The 16568-nt window shown below is 38.4% G+C and overlaps 1 protein-coding gene across 3 annotated transcripts in view; it reads left to right on the plus strand.

Moving 5' to 3' along the window:
* slc5a6b (solute carrier family 5 member 6) overlaps positions 1 to 11550 on the plus strand; it is a 29804-nt gene extending 18254 nt beyond the window's left edge. Inside the window, exons 8-14 of one of the 3 annotated variants that reach the window (XM_061742945.1) lie at positions 269 to 398; positions 1574 to 1668; positions 3907 to 4019; positions 5760 to 5824; positions 6813 to 6905; positions 7762 to 8166; positions 11262 to 11550. In XM_061742945.1, coding sequence (XP_061598929.1) covers positions 269 to 398; positions 1574 to 1668; positions 3907 to 4019; positions 5760 to 5824; positions 6813 to 6905; positions 7762 to 8166; positions 11262 to 11363 — 1003 coding nt within the window. In that variant the 3' untranslated portion in view covers positions 11364 to 11550. The remainder of the gene's footprint in view (positions 1 to 268; positions 399 to 1573; positions 1669 to 3906; positions 4020 to 5759; positions 5825 to 6812; positions 6906 to 7761; positions 8167 to 11261) is intronic. The other 2 variants (XM_061742947.1, XM_061742946.1) reach the window with 2 other exon arrangements.
* The last annotated feature ends 5018 nt before the right edge of the window (positions 11551 to 16568 follow it).

The raw sequence follows: 16568 nt of genomic DNA on the forward strand, positions 1-16568 counted from the left end.
CTGATTATTCTTATGGCTCTTTTGATGATAATGACGACGACTGGTTAATGTTGTTAATGGGTCCACTGATGTAAACAGAGAAAAGAGCAAGTCCCAGCACCAAACCCTGGGGTTCTCCTTTACATTTACATTACATCAAGTACCTTTCAGCGTTTACTTTTCAGTGACGTTATTTGACCTAAAAACCGGATGAGTTATTAGATGAAATGTCCTGAGAATCTAATGGTCCGTAGCTCCCGTCAAATCTTGGGTGTTTCCGTCTCCGCAGGTCGTGCTACATGGTGTTCCCGTCGCTGCAGCTGGCGCTGGCTCTCAGCTGCATCATGGGTCTGGTCATGTTCGCCCGCTACTGCGGAGAAGATCCCTCCGACAAGCTGGGCAGCTCGTCCCGGGACGCGGTGAGTCGGCCGGCCCGCCTCCTCTCCTTTACCGGAGGCGCCACGAACACTGTGTTCCCTGAAACATGGATGCAGGCGGCAGCTTTTTCTTTTTTATTTTTTTTTTTTTAACTTTATTTTTATTGAAGAAAAACACAGACATTCCTTGACAACATCACAAAATATACAGGACTGTCTCAGAAAATTAGAATATTGTGATAAAGTTCTTTATTTTCTGTAATGCAATTAAAAAAACAAAAATGTCATACATTCTGGATTCATTACAAATCCACTGAAATATTGCAAGCCTTTTATTATTTTAATATGGCTGATTATGGTTTACAGTTTAAGAATAAGATTCCCAGAATATTCTAATTTTTTGAGATAGGATATTTGAGTTTTCTTAAGCTGTAAGCCATGATCAGCAATATTAAAATTCAGTTGATTTGTAATGAATCCAGAATGTATGACATTTTTGCATTACAGAAAATAAAGGACTTTATCACAATATTCTAATTTTCTAATCTCCTCAGTTGGAGAGTTACCTTACGATAGGTGGCCATCTCCTCAAAAACATCAGACCTTAATTGTAATTGATTGTGTATGTACCAAGTGCTCTTGGTCTGTGTACTTCAGGAGTCAGATCGAAAAGAAACTGACTTGGGGTGAATACTATATTAATTCCCATAACTTTATCTATGTCACTCTTTAACCCCTTCCAAACAGGGAATATAATTGATTATCCCAAAAGACATGTGGAGGAATCGCCAATTCCTCCACATGTCTCCAGCGTATTATTGCCGCTGGATTACTTGGATTTGGACAAAAGAGGGTCTTGAAGACCCTAGTCTTCATCTTCCAGTCAAACTCCTTCCACGTGTTACTATTGATACCTTTACGACATCCGATGCACATTGTTTCCCACTCCCCATCTTCAAATATAATATTAACTCCTGCTCCCATTTGTTTTGAATATAAAAAGTGTTGTCTGATGTATCCAGTAGCAGATTTCTGTATATGTGGGAAGCCTGCTTCTTACTGGGTATTTTATGTTTAGTTAAATGAATCAGGCGGCAGCTTTACCGCCTGTTTTGTTCCTGAGGCAATGTTGGGAATGATCGGGAAAGTTTCATGGAAAAGTGAAGAGGGATGAAGCTACGAATGAAGCTTGTGTTGTGACGGCTCGTCTTCCACAGATGGTGATCTACTTCGTGATGGACATGCTGCAGGGTCTGCCCGGGCTGCCTGGACTCTTCGTTGCGTGTTTGTTCAGCGCGGCGCTCAGGTACAGGTCTGCGTGCTAAAATATCACACACATTTATTTATCGGTAGTTGTTTTTTTGTTTTTTTTTAAACTGGGTTTCAAAATCATAAAGAGGAGCAGTATCCGTGTTGAACAAGCACCGAAATACCACGTGGTCGCATTAATCTTTAGTAAATGTACACATTAAAGACACGTTTCCTTATTTTCCTGATCTGGAACATAACACAATGCCAAGGAAGTAAGACAGCAGCAATTATATTATTTATTTATTTATTTATTTATTTATTTATTTATTTTTCTATCTTTTTTTCCTTTTTTTTCTTCTTGTTCCCCCTTTTTTTTTAAAAAGTTTTTCCCTTTTTCTTCTTTTTTTGATTTTTCCTCTTTTTCTTCTTTTTCTCCCTTTTTGTCTCTTTTATTTTTTCCTCTTTTTTTTCTTTTTAGAAAGAGAATAAAATACAAAAAATTATCAAAAAGATATCACACATATTTATTTACCGGTAGTTGTTTTTGTTTTTTTTTAAACTGGGTTTCAAAATCATAAAGAGGAGCAGTATCTGTGTCGTGAACGAGGATCCTGCTGAAATGAAACGGCCCTTTGATTATCCCAACTTGGGAGCTCAGATGTGAACTTGTAGTAACTCGGGAAGTAATCTACAGAGAGAAAATCCACTCAAAACATTTGTGTATTATCTGATTTGTGCTCGAAGTTATGGACAAAACCAAAATTATGAATTCAAAAAGTCTCATACACACACAAATCATTAAATACGCACAAATTGTTTTGAGACTCTTTCTCCAAGAAGCCTCACATATTCGTCCGTTCATGGTGCATTTAAGTACTGGTGGAAAGTTGGGGAATCTGAGTGCAGAGTTATTATTTCCTCGATACTTAGTTACCTACCTTAAGAAGGTAAACATACTTCAAATCACGGTCTTCTTGCCTCTCGATTTGAGCGTCAGTTTTTCCACCACCGAGCCGTCATTGCTTTAAAAAATCTACAATAATCCCTGGTTTTTCTCGGGGGTTTCGTTCCAAAAAGAACCAGTTTTAGGTGAAATCTGTGAAGTAGTAACCTTTATTTTGTTTACAATTATTATACAAAGCTTCAAATTGCGTAGATCAGCCCCACCGCGACCCGAGTAACTGGATTTGAACGGGAGAAAATGAAAAATGATTATGAAAAAAAATACAATATGTACAGTAGGACAAATTGTGACTGGCGTGTATTTCACTGCTCTGACTGCCGCTGCATCCCGACTCGCTCTGTAGCGTCTTTTTCTCCTAAAACCGCGGTGCAGGTGTGTTTTTTCGAGGGAAGAACATAGTTATGGGTCGTTGTTGTCGCTTTTTTTTCTTCTTATAAACCGACATGCCGCCATGGATTATATCTGAGACTGTAATGAACGATTCATCAAAGGGTCCCGTTCTTGAGCTGCTGCTGAAGCTCATTGGCCGTTCTCAGCTTGTTGCTAAGCAACCAACGTTATTGACACAGGAAGTGAAGAGGCGAGGAAACTGTTTAGCCAAACAGAATGCAGAACACGATGCACAATGTAAATCTGTGAAGCAGCCATACGTGAAAAGTGAACCGCGTTATAGCGAGGGATTACTGTAATTACATTTGTGAGGTTCATAAATGCAGATCTGTCCATATAAGGAATTATAAAAATCATAAATCAAGGCTAAACATTTTATTTTATTAAATTAGCCTTCATTTACATGTAAATCAAGGCTTAAAACCTATTTATTTAGAATGGCTTTTAATACCCAGTAGTGTGGTGACACTTTTTATTCTTTTTTTATTCTATTTTTTTTTCTCATGATTGTATGTTGTATTTCTGTACGTTTTATTCTGTAAAGCATTTTGGCTCACCTAGAGGTGGCTGTAAAGAGCTATATAAGTAAAGTACATTTACATTTTACATAAGGAATTATACGCTGGACTCAGATGAAAATTCAGATTTCCCAGCTTTCCATTAGTACCTAAATGCACCATGTAGGACGAATCTGAGGTTTCTTGGAGGAAAAGAGTCTCAAAACCATTTGAGTGTATTTAAGGTTTTGTGTGTGTAGGAGTCTTTTTGAATTCGTAATTATCGTGCGAGCACAAATCAGATGAAAAACAAATGTTTCGAGTGGATTTCGAGTTATCGGTGAAGGGTTAACAGTAGATATGACTGAGGGCTTCAGCATGATTATAACTTGGCGGTTGCCAGGTCCTGCAGAGTTGCAGTAAGATGCAGCGGTTTTGTCTCCTGCAGCACCATCTCCTCGGCCCTGAACTCTCTGGCCACCGTGACGATGGAGGATCTGATCAAGCCCAGCTTCCCCTCCATGGTGGAGACGCGAGCGACGCTGCTGTCCAAGGCTGTAGGTCAGTGCCGCCGCGCTGCAAACCAAACTCAAACCTAACTCAAACCCCAGCTGATGCACCTGCTTTTTTTATTCTTTTATTTTATAGAAAACAAACAAAACAGTACAAAACAACCAAATCAATGTTAGTGACCGTGTATGTGGGTGTGAGTGCGTCTATGCAAGCACGTGTGGGGTGTGTATGAGTATGATGGTTTTCAAGAATGACCAAATGACAGCAGCCAAAAAAAAGAAGTAAATAAACCATTAAAAAAAAAAAAGTTAATTAATTAATTAATAACTAATAAATAAAGTAAAAGAAGGGGGCAATCAATCAATTAAATAAGTAATATGAAGTATAATAATATCTATCATCAATATCACAATCCTCTTTGAACATAGCAAAGCAGTAATAATAATAAAAATATATTGATAATAATATAAAAATAATAATAAAATAATATAATAATAAAAAAATACACATTCATTCAGAAAAGGAAAATAAGGAACAATAATTATGATAATGATATGATTGATTAATAATATAATAACAATAATGACAGAAGTAATAACAGTAATATTCTAACAATTCTAAAAATCTCAATTACAGTTTTCATAGCAATAATAATCATATTGATCATTAATTATTAATTGTTTTCATCGAATGCTTTGGTCCGAGGGGTGGGTTTGGAACAGTGGCATCATTGTGGATGCCACCGTTCAAAAAAAAAAAAATATAAATAAAAACATTTGATTAAAAAAAAAGTTAATAACTAATAAATAAAGTAAAAGAAGGGGGCAATCAATCAATTAAATAAATGGTAAATGGCTTACACTTATATAGCGCTTTCCAGCTGTATTCCTACAGCCCCAAAGCGCTTTACACTGCAAACATTCACCCACACACGCACACATTCACACACCGGTTGTCGGTGGAGCTGCCATAGACAACGGCGCTGGCCTGACAACCGGGAGCAACCGGGGGATTCAGTGTCTTGCCCAAGGACACTTTGGTGGACACAGGCAGAACTAGGGTTCAAACCACTGACCTTCAGGTTCATGGGCGAACGCTCTACCAACTGAGCCACCTTCCCCCTCATTATACAAATAAGTAATGTATAATAGTATAAGTATAATAATAAATATTGTCATAAATATCACAATCCTCTTTGAACATTGCAAAGCAGTAATAATAACGATCTATAAAAAAAATACACATATTCATTCAGAAAAGGAACATAAGTAACAATAATTATGATAATGATATGATTGATTAATAATCGATTAATAATATAATATTAACAATAATGACAGAAGTATGGCAGAGTATTAGGGCCATGCAGGAGAAAAAATATTTGAGAGGGGAAGATTTTTTTTTTTATTGTGCACTTTTTTCTCAAACATTTCAACTTTATTCACGAACTTTTGACTTTTTTCCTCAACATTTCGACTTTTTTGTCAAAGTACAGCTTAAGAAAACTCAAATATCCTATTTAAAAAAATCTGAATATTCTGGGAATCTTAATCTTAAACTGTAAACCATAATCAGCAATATTAAAATAATAAAAGGCTTGCAATATTTCAGTTGATTTGTAATGAATCCAGAATGTATGACATTTTTGTTTTTTTTAATTGCATTACAGAAAATAAAGAACTTTTTCACAATATTCTAATTTTCTGAGACAGTCCTGTAATCTCAATTACAGTTGTCCTAGCAATAATAACAGTAATATTACTATAATAACGTGTGTTTCCTCCCCAGCGGTGTTCTATGGGCTGCTGTGTCTGGCCATGGCCTACCTCACCCACCTCATGGGGGAGTCCGTCCTGCAGGTGAGTCACCTGATCATCACCTGATCATCACCTGATCATCACCTGATCATCACCTGATCATCACCTGCTGATTCCCCAGCTGGACCTGAGTGTTTGTCCCTGACCTTGCTGATCCTTGAAGTAAATTAAGAGCTATCATCAATTTGTAAATGGTTTCAGATGAATAAACTCTCTCTTAATACATCCAAATCAAATGTAATGATATTTTGTAATAAAAATAAAAGATACACTAAGGAAGAGGCCAAAATATTCATAGACGATGTTGAATTAACTCAAGTTTCTTCTATTAAATTCCTAGGTGTCATAGTTGATGAAAAATTAACATGGAAGTGCCATACTGAACTTGTCTGTAAAAAAACTATGAGGTCAATCGGTATTTTGAGTAGAATACGATCACTGGTGAATCGATTTTGTATTTTAACTTGTCTTCAGACATCCATTTATATCAGACACGACACTCAAATGACTTTCACCTTCCTTTATGCCGGACTTCACACAATCAACGCACTTTAAAATACAGAGGACTGTCGCTATGGAACAATTTACCTACATCACTAAAATCAATATCTTCACTCGCGTTGTTCAAAAAACACTTGAAAAAAATCATTCTTTAGTTAAGATCAGAAACACTTCTGGAGTTGTTAAATTGTACTTCTTTTCATGCAATTATCCTACATCTTCATCATTTTTCCTATCTTTCAATAATTCAGTATTGTTTCTCTTTCATGCTAAATTGTCTTTTTCTGTTTTATATTATGCATTTCTATATTATATATATATTTCTATATCTATATGTTTTTGCTTTGAAGTCAGCTGCTACTACTGCTGCTGTTACTGCTGTTGTTATTGTTGTTATGTTTGTTTTATAAAGGGGAGGCATTTTCATAAGCCTTTCCACCTCTCCTGCAGGATGCTTAATTTGACCATTGTTTTTACTATACAGGTTCTGTTTTATGTGCAAATAAACTAAACTAAACTAAACCTGCAGGTGGCACTGAAGATCTTCGGGATGGTCGGCGGTCCCAACCTGGGTCTGTTCTGCCTCGGGATGTTCTTCCCCTGGGCCAACTCCACCGTGAGTCCGAGCTCGTCCTCCGGGTCGCCAGTTTGAGATTCAGTTGTCCATATCTGACTAAACCCCTAAACCGGGGGTCGGCAATTCGCGGCTCTTTAGCGCCACCCTTGTGGCTCCTGGAGCTTTTTTTTCCCCTTTTTTTTCTCCTTTTTTTTTCTTTTTTCTTTTTTCTTCTTTTTTCTCTTTTTTTCTTCCTTTTTCCTTTCCTTTTCTTGACATTTTGACATTTTTCTCAACATTTTGACTTTTTTCTCAACATTTTGACTTTTTTCTCAACAATTCAACTTTTTTCTCGACATTTCGACTTTTTTCTTTACCTTTTTCTCGACATTTCGACTTTTTTCTCAACATTTCATTTTTTTTCTCGAAATTTTGACTTTTTTCTTGACATTTCCACTTTTTTTCTTGACCTTTTTCTCAACATTTCGACTCGTTTCTCAAGATTGTACTTCAACATTAATCTTGACATTTCGACTTTTTTCTCGACATTTCGACTTTTTTCTCAAAGTGCATAATGAAAAAAAAAAATCTTCCCCCAGTTCTAACTAGTATAAATATATGCAGCATGTGTTGCCTTCATTCTAAGGCTGATACAAGACTTTTCAATTTTTGCGGCTCCAGACATATTTGTTTTTGTGTTTTTGGTCCAATATGGCTCTAAAACCTTTTGGGTTGCAGACTCCTGATCTGGACAAAGTGAAGAGCATGAACAATAGTGCGGTGAAAACCGCGTAAATCCATTATGTGTGTTGTAATATTTGCCGATATTTGCCGGCAGTTTATCGATTATTTATTGCGACAGAGAGCGCAACAATATATTGCAATAATCAATTTTTTTCCCCCACCACTATTCCAGGGTGCGGTGGCGGGTCTGGGTGCAGGCCTGGCGGTGGCGTTCTGGGTCGGCATTGGGAGCCTGGTCACCCGCGGCGACGGCGGTGGCCCGAGGCCCCCGGCACCCGGCTGCGACGGCGCCCCGCGGCCGGGCAACGCCAGCGTTTCCGTGGCGACGGCCATCACGACCCAGAGGACTCTGCTCCAGGGCCGAGCGGCCGGCCTGAGGAGCTTCTACTCGCTGTCCTACATGTGGTACAGCGCGCTGGGCTGCATCACGGTGGTGCTGGTGGGCCTGGCCGTCAGCCTCCTCACGGGCCCCACCAGGGAGGAGGACGTGGCCCCGGGGACGGTGCTGCCCCTGCTGGCCAGGAGGAAGCTCTGCTGCCCCGCGGCTGCTCCGGTAACTACGCTCCTTCAGACGGACGTACGACCTCCACACTCTGACCTACGGACGAGAATCAGGGCCAGGCGGGAGAGAAATATTTGAGAGGGGAGGACTTTTTTTTATTGTGCACTTTGAGAAAAAAGTCGAAATGTCGAGATTAATGTTGAAATACAATTTTGTGAATAAAGTCGAAATTTCGAGAATAAAGTTTAAATAAATTTCGACTTTTTTCTCAAAACTGTACTTCAACATTAATCTCAACATTTCGACTTTTTTCTCAAAGTGCACATTTAGGGGTAAATCCACAAAAGGATTGCGCGGCTTTTGCGGCCGCTAAACCGGTGCAAATGACACAAAAAGAGAGCGTGTAATTCACAAAGCACCCGCAAAGGGGGAATTGCACCACAAACTGCGCTGCCAAGCAAATAGTGGCATTGTGCGCCTGTGCCATTTGCATGCATGTAAATTAGGTAATATTCATACATTCGGCGCAAAATTGCCCCCTTTCTATGCAAATAAGCCTCATTGCAAAAACCGTCTAATTCACAAAGGCCAGGGCTATTTGCCACACGCAAAAATAGTGGAGCAAATACCGTCTTTTGGAAGCATGTATTAACTGCGCGCAAACTCACTCCTCACTCCCCGTCTCTCTGTTTCTCTCTCTCTTCAATATCATTCAAGCCTGTGTGATACTGAATGATATTAAGGGTGAAATCTACAGTCAGACATGACTGTACACAGTCAGATCAAGTGGGGTTGTGGACTTATCTCGGATTTAAAAATAAAAGTAACAGGACGGAGTTCAGGATTCATCCATACAGTAAGGGGCTGCTTTATTACAAACAATTCCACCATATAAACATATACATCTAGAATGTGTGTGTTTAACAGCTGACCTGTAGGTGTGTGTAGCAAAACACAGAACATGAATTACCGTCAGATCCTGATCTGGGACCTCATCTATAAAGCTTGCTTGCGCACAAAAAGGGCCTGAAAGATGCGGCGACGCGCACTGTACGGTGCGCGTCGCCGCGTAACCTTAGCCGTATGCTCTGCGTCGATTTAACGCGGAACCATAAATCAGCCTTGAACAGCACTGAGGGAGGAGGGACAGTGTCTTGAGGATTTACAGGCTGAGCCTACCGTTAGTTCTTAAACTGTAAAAAAAAAAAAAAAAAACGGGGGGGGAGACAAAAGCATGAGTTTGAAAAGTGGGGGGGCATGTCCCCCCTGTTCCCAGTGGAAATTGCGCCCTTGCGCCTCACTGCGTTTTATTTTCACTCGTTTTATTTTTTATTTCTGCACTTTTCATTATGGAATATGGAGAACACTGGAAACAGCTCCGCTCACTTACTCAGACAAGGGAAAATAGCACTCAGCCGCAAAACTTTATGGGCGTGTTTGCGCCGGCATATCATTAGAGCAAAATCTTTTGTGAATAGGACCTTAAGGCGGGGCAAATTGCTGGTGCAAATGCGGCGCAATTCACAGCGCTATTTGCGGGCGCAATCTGTTCTTTGTGGATTTACCCCTTAGACTTTTTTCTCGACATTTCGACTTTTTTCTCAGCATTTCGACTTTCTTCTCGAAGTGCATAATGAAAAGAAAATCTTTCTCCTCTAAAATATTACTTTACCAATTTCGAGGAAAAAAGTCGAAATGTTGAGAAAAAAGTCAAAATGTCGAGAATAATGTTGAAGTACAATTTCGAGAAAAAAGTCGAAATGTTGAGATTAATGTTGAACTACAATTTTGTGAATAAAGTCGAAATTTCGAGAATAAAGTTGAAATAAATTTCAACTTTTTTTCTCAAAATTTTACTTGAACATTAATCTCAACATTTCAACATTAATCTTGACATTTCGACTTTTTTCCTCGACATTTAGACATTAATCTCGACATTTAGACTTTTTTCTCTATATTTCGACTTTTTTCTTGACATTTTGACTTTTTTCTCGAAGTGCATAATGAAAAGAAAATCTTTCTCCTCTAAAATATTACTTTACCAAATTACTTTACCAATTTCGAGAAAAAAGTCGAAATGTCGAGAATAATGTTGAAATACAATTTCGAGAAAAAAGTGGAAATTTTGCGAATAAAGTTGAAATACATTTTGAATTTTTTCTCGACATTTCCACTTTTTTCTCGAAATTGTACTTCAACATTAATCTCGACATTTCCACTTTTTTCTCGACATTTCTCCTTTTTTCTCGACATTTCCACTTTTTTCTCGAAATTGTACTTCCAACATTAATCTCGACATTTTGACTTTTTGCTCAACATTTAGACTTTTTTCTCGAAGTGCATAATGAAAAGAAAATCTTCCTCCTCTAAAATATTACTTTACCAATTTCGAGGAAAAAAGTCGAAATGTTGAGAAAAAAGTCAAAATGTCGAGAATAATGTTGAAGTACAATTTCGAGAAAAAAGTCGAAATGTTGAGATTAATGTTGAACTACAATTTTGTGAATAAAGTCGAAATTTCGAGAATAAAGTTGAAATAAATTTCAACTTTTTTTCTCAAAATTTTACTTGAACATTAATCTCAACATTTCAACATTAATCTTGACATTTCGACTTTTTTCCTCGACATTTAGACATTAATCTCGACATTTAGACTTTTTTCTCTATATTTCGACTTTTTTCTTGACATTTTGACTTTTTTCTCGAAGTGCATAATGAAAAGAAAATCTTTCTCCTCTAAAATATTACTTTACCAAATTACTTTACCAATTTCGAGAAAAAAGTCGAAATGTCGAGAATAATGTTGAAATACAATTTCGAGAAAAAAGTGGAAATTTTGCGAATAAAGTTGAAATACATTTTGAATTTTTTCTCGACATTTCCACTTTTTTCTCGAAATTGTACTTCAACATTAATCTCGACATTTCCACTTTTTTCTCGACATTTCTCCTTTTTTCTCGACATTTCCACTTTTTTCTCGAAATTGTACTTCCAACATTAATCTCGACATTTTGACTTTTTGCTCAACATTTAGACTTTTTTCTCGAAGTGCATAATGAAAAGAAAATCTTCCTCCTCTAAAATATTATTTTTATTTTTCTCCTGCCTGGACCTAATACTCTTCCGTACTGACCTAACTCTCTCTCTCTTCTCTTCTCTTTTCCTTCCAGGTCTCTGGGCCTCAGACGTCGCCGCCCCAACAGAAAGAGACCAACGGACTGGTCTCGCCCGCGGAATCTGAGCGTTTTCTGGAGTTTGAGACGGCGGTGTGACGTCGGACCATCGCCCCGAGGCGCGAGGAACTGGACCTTACAGGAAGCACTTGGACAATCAGCTGGTTCCTTAAAAAGTGCTCATATGCAAAGATGATACGAGCCAAAGTGCGAGTAACTACTGCACCGGTTTAACCGGCGGAGAACATATCTGTAACACAGTTGATCCTGACAAGGATTAAAGATTTTATACTTAAAATGCTGCCTGTTTATTCACTTTATAAGAATTAACGCATAAAACAACATTCCAAACCGCTTTAAGGTGTCACAGCGTGGCCACGGGTCCTTACAAAGTCTTAAATCCCATTTTGCTAAAATAAGGCCTTTAAATGTCTTAATTTGTCCTAAATCTCAATCCAAGGGTCTTTATTTTTGAATCTTAATTTTAGAGGGAATCTATGCGTCATCATTAAAAAGTTTTCTTACACTTTGAAAGGGAAAAGTTTATTTAATAGTTTTGAGGAGAAATAAATCTGTTTACCAGTTGTTAGACGCCTCAGTCAGGGTTGCCAGGTTGAGCGGGTTTCAGCCCAATTGGGCTAAAAACTATAGGACTGGGCGGGTTGATAAAATTTGGGCTGCTTTGCCTGGTTTTTACTAAATATTTAGGAGAAATTATTAACAAAGTTTCCATTATGGCAGAGAAAAGTAGAAACTTACACAGTAAACTCACTGATATTTTATTTGCTTTTGGCTTCATTTGCTTATGACTTGAAATGTATTCCACATTTAATAATTGACGGTTTTAACGTAAATGTTGGATTTGGGCTGTTTTTTCATTATTTCGGCGGGTTTTACATCGCGTTTGGGCTGGAACATGCCAGATCTGGCAACCTCGACATCAGCACTGGATTTCTTAGTGACTTGTCTTTTTGGTCTTAAATTTAGTTTGAAAATGGTATTAAAAAGTCTTAAATTTACTTCGGTCAAACCTGTAGACACCCAGTGTTTTTCCTGTTTTCACCTTCGGCCTAATTAACTCCTCTCGTCCTTTTACTTGACGGGCATATAAATGCTCAATAAGGTCGCCTTTCATATTGATCAACTTTCAAACCACCTCTGGAAACAGCAGCTTTGATAATGAGCATTGCAAAAATAAACTAGAGAGAAGAATTGACCTATTGGTAAGCCCCGCCCCCTGCTTAATTAGTGCTGCTAACGAGGCCCGTTGGTGTTGATTACAGTAAAGCAACAGGTGGGTCGTCTGTCATGTGGGATGTGCCAGATCCAACAGGTGAGCCTTAACGCGGGATTTTCGAGACGTGGGGAGAGTCGATGGTACGAAGGCCTCGAGGAAGAGAGGACAAAAGGTTAAGGGCCAATCCCAATACACCCCCTACTTTCTACCACTAGCCCTCACTCACTACCAGTAGCCCTAAAAATGAAGCCACAAACATTAGGGCCCTTGTAATGTTCCCTAAGGATTGAGACACCACTTGCTACGTCACTGCGTGGTTTACGTTCGGGTACGTAAGCGACTGCGTAGTTACGTTTGCACATACGTCACACCATGTCAGGAAGCTGAGAGCTAAAAGCTGTTTTAATTTCTGCTGTAGTGCTGTTAATATGCCACTTTATTAAGTTTTAATATATAAAAGTATATATAAAAGTATAAAAGCATAAAAGTAACCGTTAAAGGAGCATGGGCTCCTTTTTAAGAAATGACTCTCTAGCGCCACCCTTCACCACGACGGCCGTTGGGGGTACTGCAGCCAACAGGGAAGCCGGCACAGGAGAACGGGGAGAACGTGCATGCAGCGTCATGTGACGTCACATCCGCAGCCCAGAGCGGGAAATTCGGAGTCCGAATTGCAGCACATTTTGCAGCACACAGCCTGTTCAAGGCAAAGGAGAGATACACTAGAGGGCTCATTCTTTTTGGTTTGGAACGCTTCATCTGACATTATTACTAGAAAACTTAAAACGTATAAGCATTTTTTTTCATAAATCCTGCCTCAATCCTGCCTTATGCTCCTTTAAGATCCCCAACCTGGGCTCAGTTTATCCAAATAACGCCTGTTAAGAAATTTGATCCAATGTTTTCGGGATGAGAAGAGCCGCGGGCCTGGGAGCTGATTTATGGTTCCGCGTTAAATCGAAGCAGAGCCTACGGCGTAGGTTACAGCGTAGGTTACGGCGTACGGTGCGCGTCGCCGCGTAACCTACGCCGTATGCTCTGCGTTGATGTAATGCTGAACCATAAATCAGCCTTTATTCTGGCGAGATCTGAAGATACAACGCAACAACGGGCAAGCGAGTGATTATGTACATTCACTGAGTGAATATTATGAAAGTAAAATATATATTTCTCGCTAGAAATGTAATCAAAACGCATTTTTATGCAGAAACTAACTCAAAATATTGATTTTATTCACTAAAAATTAGAACTGTCCGCAATGTTTTTTTGTTTGATTCACAGTCTGACGTAAAGCATTCTGGGAAATTTTTCTGGCCCTCGGTCGTGAAGTCAGCATCTGAAATCCCTCGCTTTTAAGGGTTAGATTCATATCCACTAACCCTCGTTATGTCCACTAGCCCTAGATGAAAAGAGGAATTGGGACACCACTACCCTCACGGGAACGTGCAAAATTTAGGGGTAGGACTGAAAAGTAGGACTAGGGGGGGATTGGGACTGGGCCTAAGTGCGGTGTGTGGGAAGGTGTGTAAGGTAGCCAAATAATTGATGTATAAGGCTTAGTGCACAGATAGAGCTGGGTGTCATCTGCATAGGGGTTGAATGGCCTATTCTACAGAATGTCTACAGAAGATATGACCAAGAGGTAATAAGTAGATGATAAAGAGAAGAGGCTCCAGGACGGAGCCCTGGAGAACACCACTCTTTGCAAGAGAAGGTTGTGATTTGAATACAGCAGGAAAAGGTATGAGTGAAACCAGGTTGGTGAATCCAACAGAGGCAAGACGGTCAAATCCCTCTGGACTTTTCTGCAGTTTTCTTCACTCCTGACAAATAAAATAAAATAAACGTCATTTTGGAATTTTTTCTAAAAACCACAGCAGTCCGAGTTCTGGTTCCTGTGGAACTTCCTCAACAGTCATTGGCTCATTTGTATTTGAGGGGCGGGGCTTCACAACCATTAAGTTGGGATTACATGGTATCAGATGATGCTCAGACATAAATACTCACCGATACCTTTATTTTTGGCAGAATCAGCAAGTATTTCCAACACTGGTATCAGAGTTGTAAAAGGCAGATTATTATTTTTTTTTTTCACTGTAAAGTTTTAAGTGTCGTTTTTAAATATAATCTCTATATTATTTCCTGAAGATGACAATACTGGTATGTGAAACGTTGGCCTCACTTTGCTCCAGTATTTGTCAGGTTACATAGATGTTGTTCCTTACGACGAGTATTAGGGCCAAACTAAGACAAAAAAAAAAATTGTAAATTACGAGAATAAAGTCATAATATTATGAGAATAAAGTCGTAATATTCTGAGAATAAAGTCGCAACATTACGAGAATAAAGTCGCAACATTACGAGAATAAAGTCGTAATAATATGAGAATAAAGTCGTAATTTATGAGAATAAAGTCGTAATTTATGAGAATAAAGTCGTAATATTATGAGAATAAAGTCGTAATATTATGAGAATAAAGTCGTAATATTATGAGAATCTAATTTATGAGAACTCTAACAGGAAGAGCAGTCTTCTCCCTGTGTTAAAAAGAGGAATATTGAGCATCTTATGAAGTTATATTTATAATATATTTCATATTACGACTTTATTCTCATATTATCATGACTTTATTCTCGTAATTTCCATTTTTTTTTTGTCTTAGTTTGGCCCTAATGCTCCGTCGTAGTTCCTCATATCAAAGGGCAGATTGTTTGCTCTGGTGTCTAAAGTAAATGGTGTCTTTGTTGTGAGCTTTTTCTCTGCAGTGATGACAGCGTTGGACTTGGGTTACTGAAATAAAGCCTTCAGCTATGCAAAACTTCTCTGCAGCGTCATATAAACCTTGTTTAATACAGTCTGTACATTAACAAAGTTTATACCTCCAATGAAGCAACTTGATGCTTTATTTGCATCCCCTGCAGGTGTTTAAGTGTGTATCAGTTTGTAAAAACCCCAGGTGAGCCTGCAGGCACGAGTTATGGAAATAGATGACTTTTCTCCAGGAACTGTGTTTTTATATATTTATATATATATATATATATATATATATATATATATATATATATATATATATGGGTATATAGTATATGGGCCATATACTAGCTACATTATTTATTTGATAATAATTAAATACGTTTTATATGTATCTATTCCAGAGATGTTTCTTTACTAACAATTTTAATTATTTTATGTTTTTAACAGTGGCAAGAAAAAAACTTTTAGAAGGGGGGGGGTCACCATAACAGACCCTCGTTTGTTCTAAAGAAACCTCATGTACATGAACAAACTTGAATCTGTCAGATAGATGTGATTTAAACCAACGTAGAGCTGAACCTTTAACCCCAACAACATGCTCTAACCTGTGCAGTGAAATGTACAGGCTCAGAAGCAGCACTGAGGTCCAGTAGAACCAGTATGAGGTCCAGTAGAACCAGTATGGACACTAATCCTAGTAAACCTGATACCTCCAGCTCTGAGAACTACTACTCAAGATTTACTCAAACACTCAGTTATCTATCGTTCCATAATGTCCTGGAACTCTTTACCTCCTCACATATCTCGCTCACAAAACAAATTAACTTTTAAAAAACGACTTGAGGCTCACCTAATGCTGCAGACCATATGACTGGGAATGTATTATTTATATTGAAATTAGTAGAATTATTATAATGATAGCAGTGACTGAAAATCTATTACTAATGTATTGTATGTAATGTATGTATTATTAGTGCTATTATAGTGTATTAGTATAATTATAGTGTTATGATATTATGCATATATAATAATAATGCATTTATCTTGTAATGCACTTTCCATTCAATTAATCTTAAAGTGCTACACTTAGACCATTATTCATTCATTCACATCCTCACCGGTGGTGGTAGCTACATTGTAGCCAGAGCTGCCCTGGGGCAGACTGACAGAAGCGTGGCTGCCATATCGCCCCAAACGGCCCCTCCGACCACCACCAACATTCATACACATTCAAACACATTCATACGGGGCAAGGTGGGTAAGGTGTCTTGCCCAAGGACACTACGACAGTAACTGGGACAGAGCAGGATTCG

Source organism: Cololabis saira, chromosome 16 (assembly GCF_033807715.1).
Source record: "Cololabis saira isolate AMF1-May2022 chromosome 16, fColSai1.1, whole genome shotgun sequence".
Taxonomy (NCBI): domain Eukaryota; kingdom Metazoa; phylum Chordata; class Actinopteri; order Beloniformes; family Belonidae; genus Cololabis; species Cololabis saira.